The sequence below is a fragment of the Procambarus clarkii genome, chromosome 8, assembly GCF_040958095.1.
Source record: "Procambarus clarkii isolate CNS0578487 chromosome 8, FALCON_Pclarkii_2.0, whole genome shotgun sequence".
Lineage (NCBI taxonomy): Eukaryota > Metazoa > Arthropoda > Malacostraca > Decapoda > Cambaridae > Procambarus > Procambarus clarkii.
In genome coordinates, this window is record NC_091157.1 from 42,599,837 (window position 1) to 42,614,907 (window position 15,071).

Consider the following 15,071-nt stretch of genomic DNA (forward strand, 5'->3'; position numbering starts at 1 on the left):
TGATAGCACTAACATCTCGCATCATAAAAATCTTTGAGAGAGTGCTAAGAAGTAAGATCACAAAATACATACACGGAATCACAGCATCTCCATAACCCCTGACAACATGGTTTCAGAACAGGGCACTCTTGCCTGTCACAGTTGCTGGACCACTATGACATGGCACTAAATGCCATAGAAGACAACCAAAACGTTGAAGTAGTTTACACTGATTTTGCAAAAGCCTTTGACAAATGTGACCACGGCATTATTGCACATAAAATGTGTTCAAAAGGAATTACCAGAAAAATAGGCAGATGTATCTATAATTTCCTGATTAACAGAAAACAATGTGAAATAGTCAACAAAATAAAATCCCGTCCATCAACCGTGAAGAGCTCAGTCCCCCAGGGTACTGTGCTTGCTCCAGTAAATTTCTCATCTTCATATCGGACATAGACAAGGACACATTCTATAGTACTGTATCTTCCTTTGCAGTTGACACTAGGATTTCCACGAGAGTAGATAACATAAAGGACACGGCAAACCTCCAATCAGATGTAAATCGAGTCTTTCTATGGGGTACAGAAAATAATATAGTGTTTAACGTAGATAAGTTCCAGCTCATGCACTAGGGAAGAAATGAAAATATAAAAACGGAAACCACGTAATAAACGCAGTCAAATCATAACATAGAACGAAAAGGCAATGTAAAGGTTTTGGGTGTACTCGTGTCGGAAGACCTTAACTTCAAAGAACATAAAAAAGTAGCCGTCACAACTGCAAGAAAAATGACAGGTTGGATAACAAGAACCTTTCACACTAGAGATGCTATACCAATGATGATACTTTTCAAGATGCTAGTGCTCTCTAGAGTGGAGTACTGCTGCACAATGACAGCCCCTTTCAAAGCTGGAGAAATTGCTGACCTGGAGAGCGTGCAGAGATCCTTTACTGCTAGAATCCACTCGGTAAAATATCTAAACTACTGGGACCTACTAAAGAGCCTAAATCTGTATTCTCTTGAGCACAGGCGGGAGAGATGCATAATAATCTATACGTAGAAAATATTAGAGGGGCTGGTCCCAAACCTGCACACAGAAATAACACCACACGAGACCAGGAGGCATGGCAGGATGTGCAGAATACCCACATTTGAAAAGCAGAGGTGCAACAGGTACTCTGAGAGAGAACTCTATCAACATCAGAGGCCCGAGACTGTTCAACGCTCTTCCACTACACATAAGGGGCATAACTGGCCGACCACTCAGTGTTCATAGAGAACTGGATAAGCACCTCCAAAGAATACCTGATCAACCAGGCTGTGATTCATACATCAGGCTGCGAGCAGCTGCGTCAAACAGCCTGGTTGACCAGTCCAGCAACGAGGAGGCTTGGTCCATGACTAGGCCGCGGGGACGCTAAGCCCCAGAAATTCTCCAAGGTAAAATCAGAGGCCCGAGACTATCCAACATGCTTCCACTACACATAAGGGGCATAACTGGCCGTCCCCTCACAGTGTTCAAGAGAGAACACGATAAACACCTCCAAAGGATACATGATCAACCAGGCTATGATTCATATGTTAGGATGCGAGCAGCTGTGTCCAACAGCCTGGGTGACCAGTTCAGCAACTAGGAGGCCTGGTCAAGGACAGGGCAGTGGGGACGTTGAGCCCCCGAAATTATTGCAAGGTAACTGCAAGGTACCCTTGACTTTATGGAAAAGGTGGTAATTCAATTGTATAAATCTCAGGTGCGCCCACACTTGGGTTCTTGTATCAAAGCGAGGAAACCTCATCTTCAGAAGGACATAGCTGCTCTCGAAGAAGTACAACATCGGGCTGTCAATTCCTGTACCAATAATGGTTCAGGGCCTCAGGGCTAACACTGCAAACCAGGCATGGCAGGGTAGATCTCATCAAAACTGAAAATACTGAATAACTTGGAGGATGTTGATCCAGACAATTTCTTCAAAAGGTCAGATGCGACACAGACAAGGAGCAATGGTTTCAAGCTCAACAAGCCTCAATGTAGGATTGAAAACATGAGATGCTTTTTCACCCAAATGTTTATAAACCCTTGGAACTGCCTACCAGCCAAAGACATAAATGCCAAAACTGTAAAATTTTCAAATCCAGCTGTAAACAATCATCAGGGCAAATGGGAGAACTTTGATAAGCTGCCCGGTTATGTCCTCGTTGAGGCCACTAGTGTGTTAGTGGCTCAGGTAAATTCAGCTACATTTGTCATGAGCTTTAATAATTTTATGATCTGTAAGTGAAAATATCGATGGAGCAGGATGACTAGGATGCGAGCTTCAGTCAAATTTGCCATGCATGGTTGCTGATTTTGATACGCCTAACATGCAGCTAAGGCAATGTATGCATGATTTTTTATCAAGATGAAGTCTGTTTACCGGAGGCCTGAAAAAGCATATACGAGTCCTATGTACATGTGGGAGTTTCAAGTGATGTGCATTATGGATCAAACATCAGGGAATGTGATGTACAGTACAATGGTTAAGGGTTAAAATCAAAGAACTTCAACTAAAATACATACTGCAATTTTTTATATAAAACATACCTATAAGTTTTGAATGGAGACTTGGTTTTCATTGAATTCATGTTCTTCTTGGTAAAATGTGTGTGGAGTCTTGATCCATCACGCTTACAGCTGCTACAGAACACGCACTTGCCTAAAATAAAAGAAACTGAAGTTATGGAGAAGATTATCACGTACAGTATATCTGTATGTAAATTTTCTTTTATGAAAAATCATGTTTATTTTTCCCATTATTTAAAGCAAAGTTGTAAAGTTCAGTACAGTACAGTGTACCTGCTTAAATATGAACTGGGGATCACTCTGAACAAATTTTTTCCCACTCCTAAAAAATTCATTAAATGTACTTAAACACCAATTTCTGGGCGAGCCCAGGTGGCTCCTTGAAGCTACTATCATATACTAGGTCGCATCAGCCACAGAGTCCTGTAGACCTACCAGGGACCAGTGCCAGAACCTGGCCCACTTCACAGAGGCACGGGGAGCTTGACATTTAAGTACTTATTTATGTCACCACTGGGTAAGGCCCCTAGAAAGTCAACGAGACAAAACAAACCACTGCTGGCATCAAACAAGACCACAGGCCTTTAAAACTGCCAACAAGAGTGCCCCCCCCCCCCAATGACGTAAATGATTGATATCTCTTGAAACTAGCAAAAGTCAGTTTGCCCTATCTCCCCCACTCATTTGGTGGGGGAGAATCGCTAAAGCTCCTGGTCAGCCAACTACCCAACCCGTTCTATGTAACCAACCCCCCAAGGAGGGAGGAAGGAAGGGGTGTCAGAGACTCACTAGGTCTCATCAACCAGAAACTGGCATTTCATTACATTCAATGCTGGTTTTCTGGGGAAGCCCCTTGTGGCTCCCAGGAGACCTGGTTAGAGACCGGGCCACAGAGCTATTGATCCCTGGGACCTCCAGAAGGTAGGAACCTCCAAAAGGTAGCCTCCCATAAGCTAACTACCCACAGAGAAGGAAAAACAAATGTGCATTTACCAAGTAGGAGGGAGCATTGCAGGAACTAAGACAAGGATGAGACATCCCGGCTAAAAGAGACGGCCCAAATGCTCCAGCGCCACACATGGGCGCTGGAGCCCTGGCACATCAACAAGATACCGGGCCGCCAGAACCCTGATTGACCTCAGCTGTCAAGAACTTGGCAGCTGAGTGGACAGCGCTTCGGATTCGTAGTCTTAAGGTTCCGGGTTTGATCCCCAGTGGTTATCTTGAGGTTATCTTGAGATGATTTCGGGGCTTTTTTTTAGTGTCCCCGCGGCCCGGTCCTCGACCAGGCCTCCACCCCCAGGAAGCAGCCCGTGACAGCTGACTAACACCCAGGTACCTATTTACTGCTAGGTAACAGGGGCATAGGGTGAAAGAAACTCTGCCCATTGTTTCTCGCCGGCGCCTGGGATCGAACCCAGGACCACAGGATCACAAGTCCAGCGTGCTGTCCGCTCGGCCGACCGGCTCCCCGTTTCCGAGGTGCCGGAAACAAATGGGCAGAGTTTCTATCACCACTGATACCCCTGTTACCTAGCAATAAATAGGTACCTGGAGTTAGACGGGTACTACGGGCTGCTTCCTGGGAGATGTGTAACAAAAAGGAGGCCTGGTCGAGGACCAGGCCGCGGGGACGCTAAGCCCTGAAATCATCTCAAGATAACCTGAGCTCCGAAACTCCAGACCTGAATATCAGCCCTGGACATCCTGTATTTGCGAACACAGTTGAAAGAGTGGCATATTTCCAAACATCATGGGAATGAGGGTAGACCATAGGTTGGCTAGAATTAATAACACTGCAGATGACCTGAGAAAGACGAGCTTTGAAACAGAGGACTAAGGTGAGAGCACCAACCCACAAAGGATCCACCTATGCAAAATCGGTGGTATGAAGGTAGCGGCAGAGCCGCTACCAGACAACACATGATGCACTCCCAGCTGAATGAACCAAGCATCAACGACTAAAGGACACTTTCGGAAGCCAAGCGACTCATTCTTCGCCAGAAAAGAAGGAGCCAGCTGCAGATGAACAAACCGTACACCAGGGTCAAAAGAATAAAATCCGAGGAGAGCACGATGTAATGACTGGTATGTAAAGTTTAGCATTTATTGTTATAAAGCTAAACCTACAGTCTTAGTTAAAATATCAGTTAGTTTTATTTTTGTTAATTTTATATTTCAACTGTCAGCATTTGCAAGTAAAATATAATGAAATGTATGTTAGTAAAGTTTATACGTTTTGTGTGCCTAAAGTTTTTCTCGCACATTTTCGTGAGGGTGGCATCTCTACACCCCACAAGGACAGAGAGGGCTGGGACTTAACTTACTGAGGTTGTGTTGGATGTGCTCATAAGGCACCCACCTCACTGTTGTGAGGTTGTTTACCTTGGCTCCTTCAATGTGACTTGAGTACAGTAGTCGATCTGGCGAGCGAGAAATAATTTCACATTGTATTATGTCCCATTCCCTGTGTTTTTAATTAATAAATGTAATGCACACACTGTTGGTTTGTTTAAGTCTGCAAATTCAAAATAATTGTGCCGGTCACCGAGTGTTTCCTCTCGTGATCGAGGTGTATCTAGAATTTACATGTGTTTAATATTTACATTTTTAATTAATGTACACATACAGTAAGTGAGGAAGCGAGGATGTTCTATTAATTTATAGTATTGCATGTATATTAGTATAAATAGCATCCATTCAATCACATTCCCCTCCTCACAGTAAAATTTGCCCACCCTACAACAGGAGGCAAGAGAAACAAAACATTACGACTAGAAGAGACAATCATGAACTGAAGGGGACACCGCAAATTGAGCAAAAGAAAGAAGTAAGAGAACACAGTTCAGAGACCAAGCAGGCTCAGGCAGCACAAGAGCAGGCCAGAGCTGAAACAAAACACGAGACAGCTTGCGAAACATAACCGAGGTACAGTAATATCGACTCTGAACTCAAGCTGCAGAAGCTCCGCCAGTGCCACATGATAGGAAGGGACAGAATTCGGAATTAGATGCCAACTGTGAAAAAGCCATTACAGAAAGGAGAACACCACATGCTCCAAAACTGAAGTACAGCGATGAAGAGAAAGGGAGAGGCAAAAATTGTATCAGGAATCCTCATACTTTATCAGCGAAGATCACTGGCTGGACAACATCTACAAAGCCATCAGATTGCCTCAGAGATACTAATAAATACTGTCACGAAATTATCCTTCATAGTCACGTAACCTGTTTCTTCCATACATCTTCACCGATTATATCTATGTTATGGTGAAGAAAATTCAAGAACTGTATTATTATTATTACAGAAGTAATATTACTGTAGCACTTTAATGTCCAGGCTTACACATCACCGCATTGAGTATAAGAATACCCACAAGACAAAAACACCACTTGGTGCAAAAGGAAAACACCAGAGACAAAGTAGCAGAGGTGACCATGCACGGTTGCAACCCATCCTCCGAATTGGCAGTATGGTTTTAAACTAAGTGTAATAAGTACATTTCCTTACTGTCATACATAGTACATAAGTGCACTTATGGGGCTGTTACATTTACCTCTCCATTTATTCTCCTCGTTTTCTGTTAACACTCAGAATTTTAGGATGAAGTTTTCAAGTTCAATTCGCTATACATGAATTTTTAGTATCAGAGATTTACAATAGAGATTTTATACAAAATTTGAAAATATCCAGAGTTACTTTACAATTTGTTGATATATTTTAGTTTTATTTTATTAGTTTTATAAAACTGTAATATCAATATAGCTATAGGTTAAGTAATAATTGTAATTAAGAAGCAATAAAATGCTTATCTTCAAACACTAAGAAGGTTAGGTTAGGTTGTGGTTTTCTATTCAACTTTTCAGGTAAACTCAAATATTCACAATATATTTGATAGTACGGTTTAATACTAAGTGAAAATAAGTACAATTCCTTACTGCTATGAAAAGTACATAATTGCACTTGTGATGTTACATCTACCTCCCCATTTCTGGAGGGGGGCTGCCACGCACACACTACACACATCAGCATAAAACTGAGGATGTTGTTACTGGCTGACTATGGGCTACAAGTCAACAAGTGGGGAAGTTGAACGAATGAGCTGGCGCTAATTTCAAAACCTTCTGATCGTTTGTTTATACAGTATTGTTACTTGGACTGGACGGTAGAGCAAAAGTCTCGCTTCTTGCAGGTCAACATTCAATTCCCAACCATCCAAGTGGATGGGCACCACTCCTTTCCTCCATCCCACCCCAAATCCTTATCTTGATCCCTCCCAAGTGCTATATCATAATGACTGAGCACTTCCCCCTGAAAGTTCCCTTCTCTTGTTTACATTGTTGGGAGAGTTCTTCTGTTGGCTCTCAAGGCTTGTCTTTTCTAAAGCAAGCTGTGGTGTTTCATCTCTAACTTTCTGGGTGCCTTTCCTGGTGGTGGAACAATAAACAAATAAATGCCACTGCTCCCAGTGGCACTTATTTCAGAACGTGGTCCCTCCTCTGTGAGTGGACCACTTTCCGACTTTTGGTCCCTGGTAGGCCATTTAGAACTCTGAGGCTGATGCGACCTAGTTGTTAGCACATTATCAGTGATAGTAGCTTAGCTGCAAGGAGCCCCAAGGGGCTCCCCCGGAAAAGATTTTCTTTCTGGAGTTTGTTATACTGCCTATAGCACCAGCGTCTATAACTGTGCAGCTTTGTGATCAGCCCATGTGTTTGCAAACATATAATAATTGGCTTGTACACAATGCTGTCATATATTGGTTGGGCTGTGGTCAGCATGGCAGCAGCCAATCCTAAATGTCATTCCAAATACCTAAAGCAGTAAATATGGCATATGACCTTAACACTATGTGACAAGTAATTTGCACATTATGGTTATTCATAATTTGGTTCCTGGTCGTATTTCCAACAATGAGTGATGGAGACATTTCAACAGCAGCAGCCAAGTTTCAGAAGATTTATTCAGATGACATGAAGCCTGAATTTATGCCAGAAATTCTTCACTTCAGGAACTTTGTTGGGAAGTTTGATGAATTGAGGCACAAGCATGAAACACACTAAGCTTCTGATATCTATACAGTGCTCTTGTAGTAAGATTAAATTCTTTATTCCCTAATGTAAAATTTTGCAGTGCCCCACAGTATCTGTAGCCCATAGGCCTACAAAATCTTAATCTAAGCCTGCAAATGAACAAGGTTTAGTTCCACATAATTAAAAATGCTTGCATGTAATCTTTAAATTAGAATTAAAATTTAAACAAGTCGAATATGCGCTACAAAATAATCATTTCATGCACTCACCTCTTCCAGAAAGGGAGGAACTTCTGCGCAGTGGTCTCAGTCTCCTACTGGAACGAACTGCCATAGGAATGTTGCTGTGATTTGGAGAAGACATTCCACTGTGCCGTGTACACACAATTTGGGAGTGGATAACACTTAAGACCATCAGCACAACCGCTGGCACCATCACCTCAAACACTGGCACTTCCTGAGATTACAAGTTCATACAAATGTAAGACATATTATACTATTCTCTCATCTTTTAAGTAAGTTACAATATTTATGGTGTTTATTTATCCATTTTTCACTGAAATATATCCAAAATATTAATATCACTATTCTAAAAGACCAGCATGAAGCTATGTTTAGCACCCCAATAAACAAAATGAAAGTTGAAGATCCAGACAGCTTCTTAGCCCCTGACAATAAAACTGATTAACACAAGCACAGCAGATCAGAAAGATAAATTTACAAAATGCCTATGCACTCGGCCCCAGGTCATAACTTCTTGAATTCCAGATTCATAAAGAAATGTAGAGCACCACTAGCCAGCACTTGGTATAGCATGGAGAAAAAGCTTTGATACAGGCAAGATACCAGAAGTACTTAAATCAGCAGATATAGCTCCACTGAACAAAGGAGGTAGTAAAGTTTTGACTAAAAACTATAGACTATAGTCATATAGTCACTATATAGACTACAGTCACACTATCATCACATACAATAAATGTCTATAAAAGAGCGATTAGGAATCAAATATCCAATTTTTTTGGAAAACAATGAACTTTACAACCCAGGTTAACATAGATTTAGAGTGGGAAGATCCTATCTTTCACAGTTACTCAACCACTATGACAAAATGGAAGCATTAGAAGACGACTAAATGCAGTTGTTGTATACAGTACTTTAACTTTGCAAAGGTATTTGATAAGTGTGTGACCATGAAGTGGAATAACCATGTACTAGTATTTTTGTTTATATCTGATATGAGAATGAGAAAAAGCAGTGGTGCAAGGCTTGTGCCCAACAGTACAGAGCTTTTTACTGTGGTTGGACTTGTTTTGTTTGATTGTTACTCTTTGCATGCTGTTTGACAGGAAATTGAATATGCATTGCCCTACTCTATGTGTTATTCCAGTTGAATATCCCTGACAACAAAACCCTCAGGTGTTTGGGAGCCAGAAGCAGAAAGGGGGGGGAAGGAGAACGGTGAACCACACCGACAAGGGAAGGACGAAGGGACGCGGACGGAACCAAGGCCGAAGCGACCAACACCCCCAAGTCCGGGTCCCTATAACCAAAATGGGGCAGCCCCAATTCATTCGACCGGGCTACCAACCGTGTACGTTGCAGCAACCTAAACCTATCATGAAACGCGCGAAACGCTTGACTACTAACCTCAGCCGTAGCAGTATGGGTAAATTGGAGCACGAGCAGAGAACAAGTCTCGCAAAACTCCGAGTCACAGGTGTCATCGACCCAACAAGCAGCATGACAGAGGCAATACAGGTGATCGTGACCCCTGAGACAAGAGCAACGAGCAACTTTCAAACTCGCACAAGGCAAGACGGGACTCAGAAGACTCGTCCATTGTAGTCAACAAAGTCCCAACGGGGTTTTCCAGGGCCCGCAAGGGGATTGTCCCCCTACTGGAAGCCAGTTGAATCCCCATAATTGACCTGGGCAAACTGACCCCAGTGAGGTGAGCAACCCCGGAGACCCACAGGAGAACTGCCTGACTGAACCTAAGTAACACCTAATATGAACTGCAGCAGCCTCCCAATGGGCAAGAAGGCAAACTAAAGATTGAAAGAGAACTCCAAGGAAGCACCACAACCCAGGGGACCAGAAAGAGTCACGGCCGCTGCGATTATGCAAGCTGGGCAGCCCAACATGCCCCAGCCAGCAACTAACCACTCCCTACCCAGGGCCAAACAAAAGTACCGAGACCTAAGCCGACCCCAAGGGCAAGGTAGCAAACCTAGCAGTCACTACCCCTATGGGAATGGGGATCTGAAGGACCCAGAGAAGGAAACTCTGAACACCAAGGGGTGTATTCACAGGGTGCTTAGGGAAAGGCGCCTTAAGCACATGCAGCCCTTGGTATGAACTCCTGACCACCACCACCACCACCACCCACCCACCCACACCCACCCACACACACCCCCACACACCCACACACACCCCCACACCCCCCCACACACACCCACACCCACACCCACACACCCACACCCACACCCACACCCCACACACACACCCCCACACACACACACCCCCACACACACACACCCCCACACACACACACCCCCACACACACACACCCCCACACACCCCCACCCCCACACACACACACCCCCACACACACACACCCCCACACACACACACCCCCACACACACACACCCCCACACACACACACCCCCACACACACACACCCCCACACACACACACCCCCACACACACACACCCCCACACACACACACCCCCACACACACACACCCCCACACACACACACCCCCACACACACACACCCCCACACACACACACCCCCACACACACACACCCCCACACACACACACCCCCACACACACACACCCCCACACACACACACCCCCACACACACACACCCCCACACACACACACCCCCCACACACCCCCCCCCCACACACACACACACACACACACACACACACACACACACACACACACACACACACACACACACACACACACACACACACACACACACACAAAGAAACTGGAGAAGGTTCAGAGGTTTGCGACGAGGCTTGTCCCAGAGCTACGAGGGATGGGATATGAAGAGCGGCTGAAGGAACTGAACCTTACGACACTAGAGAAAAGAAGGGAGAGAGGAGATATGATAGGGACATATAAAATACTCAGGGGAATTGACAAAGTGGAAATAGATGAAATGTTCACACGTAATAATAACAGAACGAGGGGGCATGGGTGGAAACTGGAAACTCAGATGAGTCACAGAGATGTTAGGAAGTTTTCTTTTAGCGTGAGAGTAGTAGAAAAATGGAATGCACTTGGGGAACAGGTTGTGGAAGCAAATACTATTCATACTTTTAAAACTAGGTATGATAGGGAAATGGGACAGGAGTCATTGCTGTAAACAACCGATAGCTAGAAAGGCGGGATCCAAGAGTCAATGCTCGATCCTGCAAGCACATATAGGTGAGTACATATAGGTGAGTACACACACACACACACACACACACACACAAGGAACACCAGCAGGGTGAAGCCAATCAGGTAATCGAGGCCAGAGCAGACGTCCACTCCGTATAGCTTCAGCCGGCAAACTGATGGTCCGGCTGCCAGCTCGATGGGTTGGGACTAGGACTTCCCACCTCCTGCCTGGGGGCCTGACAGGGGCGTGACGGCTGAGTGGACAGCGCTCAATATTCGTAGTCCTGAGGTTCTGGGTTCGATCCCTGGCGGAGGCGGAAACAAAGGGGCAGAGTTCCTTTCACCCTGAGGCTCCAGTTCACCTAGCAGTAAAGAGGTACCTGAGAGATAACCAGCTGCTACAGGCTGCGTCCTGGGGGTGTGTAACAAAAAGGGGGTCTGGTCGAGGACTGGGCCGCGGGGACGCTAAGCCCCGAAATCATCTCAGGATAACCTCCTGGGGGGGGGGGGGGGGGGGGTTGTCGGCGTAAACGAGCATCGTGTGATGTGATGACGTGTTACTTGTTTGCTTGTTTTTCTTTAAGGGAGTTTCTAGCCTTTGTTCGGAATCATGTTGTAATATTTCTACCCGGAGGGGTCTGTTTTGAAGCGCCTACCTTTTGGGTGCTCAAACCCGGTCAATGGCAGACATGACTACTTTCATAAATGTGAGTTTCATAGGCCATTGCTCTCTTCTCCTCTCTGAAAGGATCATGTTCTGGACAACAACGAAGTCACCGGTGCCCACACAAGTGACGAGAAACTCGAGACAAAAACCCCAGACGCGAAGACACGAGAAGAACGAACAAGCTTCGTACTGGGTTTGTTCAGTATGAAGCAACCATGCCCCAAGGGCAGTACTTACAGCACATCTGGTGTAGGAAACCCCTAGGCGTGTGCAGCCCGAGCACCGTAGTATATGACTCCTGGCTCACACATCACCTGTACAGACGTCATGCTAGTTGCTAGTTGTCATTTGGGCAGTTCTGTCCACTCGTTCGGCTTTCAGTAGCAATGTTTTGACCAGAATAGGGGTTTGTTTTGGGGCACCTACCTTTCTGGGTGCCAGACCCGGTCGATGGCAGACATGGAATGCTTCCAACCACATGGGGGATTTCTATAGGCCATTGCTCCTTGCGCCTCTCTGAGGGGGCCAGGTTCTGGCTCGTGGTCCCCGGTAGGAAAGAACTCCATGCACTTTGACTGATGCCAGAAAACTAATAGTAACACATCAGCCTGGATAGCTCCAGGAAGCTGACGGGGCTCCCTCCAGAAAGGGACAAATACGACACTAGAAGAGTTGCTACCTAATCCTCATAAAAATAACAGTACAAATGGCTAAGGCATTTGATTGCTTGGGAGAGGCAAAGTCCTGGGAATGGGAGAAGCTGGGAAAACCAAGCAGAATGAGGTGTCCCTCAAATGTCTTCAATCTGAAATTCTTAATACAAGAAGAGGAGCTGGACACGAGAAAAAATGGTAAAGGAAGTCCCACTAGTTTCAGTCCAAATAAATTTTCACCATTGGCAGTTGTGGCTCATGGAAAAATAGAGGAACTGCATCACGTTGATAGATGTGGCACTGCTAAGTCTAACACTACTGTACAGCATGAAATCTCAAATTTTCTCGTACAGTAGTACCTCAGTTTTAGAATGCCCCCTCTTGACGAACTTTTCGGGTTACAAGCCCGATTTCTTTGGAAAATTTGAATCGGGTTACGAACTTTACCTCGGGATACAAGATTGTTCGCATATGGCCAATCTAGCGTGTGGTGGCACGGCGATCGCACCTCAGTTTACCAGTGCCTCCTGCCAAGTGACTATCCCATCTGAATTCTTTGCAAGGATTTAGGTTTTTTCCAGATTTTTTGTAATTTGAGCATAAAAGTTATTATATATCTCGCCATGGGTCCCAAGAAAGCCAGTGGTAAGGTTCAAGCAAGAAACCACATGTGAGAATGCCCATAGAGGAAAAACAAGAGATCATTCGTAAACATGAAAATGGAACACGTGTTATTGAACTAGGCAGGCAGTACAACAAATCTTCAGGGAAGGAGAAGGTGGCAGTATAGGATGTCCCCTTCCTCATTAATTAAGAAAATGTGTGCAGTACGGGAAGAACTGCAAAGTTTTGCTGAAAAGAATCACCCAGATAGAGCTGTAGAAAGCCGTTGCATTGATCTTATTAATGACAATGTGATGTCTCACTACAGACAAGTGTTACAAAGAATGGAAAAATAATCTTCAATGGAACAATCTCTAGAGAGAAAATCAAGCAGTGAACCAGAAGCAGGTCCTAGTGGTATGCAGGCAAAACGTGCCAGTGTGTGTACCCCAGAGAAGTTATCACTGCCTGATGTTATAATGGAAAGGGACTCCCCTTCCAAACAGTAACACCTCTCCTCCTCCTCTCCCTCCTCACAGTCTTCCATACGCCAACAGGAGTCATCAATAAAGGTAAGTAATAACTCGTACATACTTTTGTACTTAGATTTGGGTTATATTGAGGTTATCTTGAGATGATTTCGGGGCTTTAGTGTCCCCACGGCCCAGTCCTCGGCCAGGCCTCCACCCCCAGGAAGCAGCCTGTGACAACTGACTAACACCCAGGTACCTATTTTACTGCTAGGTAACAGGGGCATAGGGTGAAAGAAACTCTGCCCATTGTTTCTCGCTGGCGCCCGGGACCGAACCCGGGACCACAGGATCACAAGCCCAGTGTGCTGTCCACTCGGCCGACCGGCTCCCTGGGTGAAATAGATATTATATTTACTTTGAAGTTAATTTTTTGGGGAGTCTGGAACAGATTAATTCATTTCCCATTATTTCTTATGGGAAAATTCGCTTCGGTTTACGAATTTTCCGGTTACAAATCGTCTCCAGGAACAGATTAAATTTGTAAACCGAGGTACCCCCTGTATTTTAATTAAAAATTTTCAAAATTCAGTTATAAATACTGCATATGGAAAATAGCAGACTTTTTCTATGACATTTGTTAGCTGTTTATCATTCTAGTGTGAGACTGATGGAGTCATACACCTGCCAGTGAGTGTCTGGGGCGACTACAGTTCAGCAGCTCATATGGGTGAGCTGGCACTAACCATAGGCACCTTGTTTTCATGAAAGAAAGCAACTGATGCAACAGATTTTTCCACAGCAAGTTAAAGACATCCACCTTAAGATAGCTGAACATCTCATAAATCCAATCTCACATTTCATTGAAATTAGAGGGAAACATTAAAAGCTGTCCTCCAGAACACTAGACACTTGGGAGGTGGGAAGACTAGGACTAAATCATGAGAAGCCAGAAATGAGCCCAGCTGAAGAGTCCAGCTACATAGTGAACCAGTGGACCATACATGTGCAATCCAGGTGAAGTCATTTTGCTGAACTACATAGCAGAGGCATGCCTCAGGGCACCATCCAAACCTTTGCAGGGAATCCCTTTCAAGGATGACTAAAACTGTGCCAAACCATTGCCCCCCCCCCCCCAAACCAAGTAACCCCATTGCGAGAAGACTACACATTTACTTTATCACATTTCTACTTATCCAAATATAAAATTAAATTAGATAGATTATAACAGATACAAATTGTCATCTCAATAACTTAGAAAAAACAAAGGGTTATGCATACCTTGATAACTCCTTCATGGTGCCTATATGCTATCAAAACAGCACCACAAAAAAAAATGGAGCAGTACATAGAAAGGACTGCAAAGAATCCAGCACAGGACGTCTCGTGGATCCACCAACGAAAATACAAAGGGAGAAAAACAATACGAATGACACCATGTAGGCCAGCCAACCATAATCCTGAATGTGGCTTTGCCTTAGGAAATGTTGAGCCTGAGGAAAGGAAAGACAATTTAACTTTATATCAATATCATTTAAATCAACTTTGTAACTTTAGCAGCACTTCAAAAAGAACCCATGTCTTTAATTATGAAAACTCAATAGTGCACTAATACCAAATTTGTACAACTATAAAAACAAAAAAAATATGGAAATACACAGTTTATACAGCATTAACTCTGGCTGAAATGTCTCTTTCTG

General features: G+C 44.4%; 1 protein-coding gene across 6 annotated transcripts in view; it reads right to left on the minus strand.

Annotated features, from left to right (window-relative positions):
- The window catches only part of phtf (putative homeodomain transcription factor), a 97,282-nt gene that overhangs the window by 77,785 nt on the left and 4,426 nt on the right, over positions 1–15,071 (minus strand). For 4 of the 6 annotated variants that reach the window (XM_069317691.1, XM_069317677.1, XM_069317680.1 and 1 more), the window contains exons 3-6: positions 14,653–14,864; positions 7,846–8,032; positions 4,871–4,966; positions 2,565–2,676 (exon numbers count right to left, since the gene is read on the minus strand). In XM_069317691.1, coding sequence (XP_069173792.1) covers positions 2,565–2,676; positions 4,871–4,966; positions 7,846–8,032; positions 14,653–14,864 — 607 coding nt within the window. The remainder of the gene's footprint in view (positions 1–2,564; positions 2,677–4,870; positions 4,967–7,845; positions 8,033–14,652; positions 14,865–15,071) is intronic. The other 2 variants (XM_069317688.1, XM_069317672.1) reach the window with 1 other exon arrangement.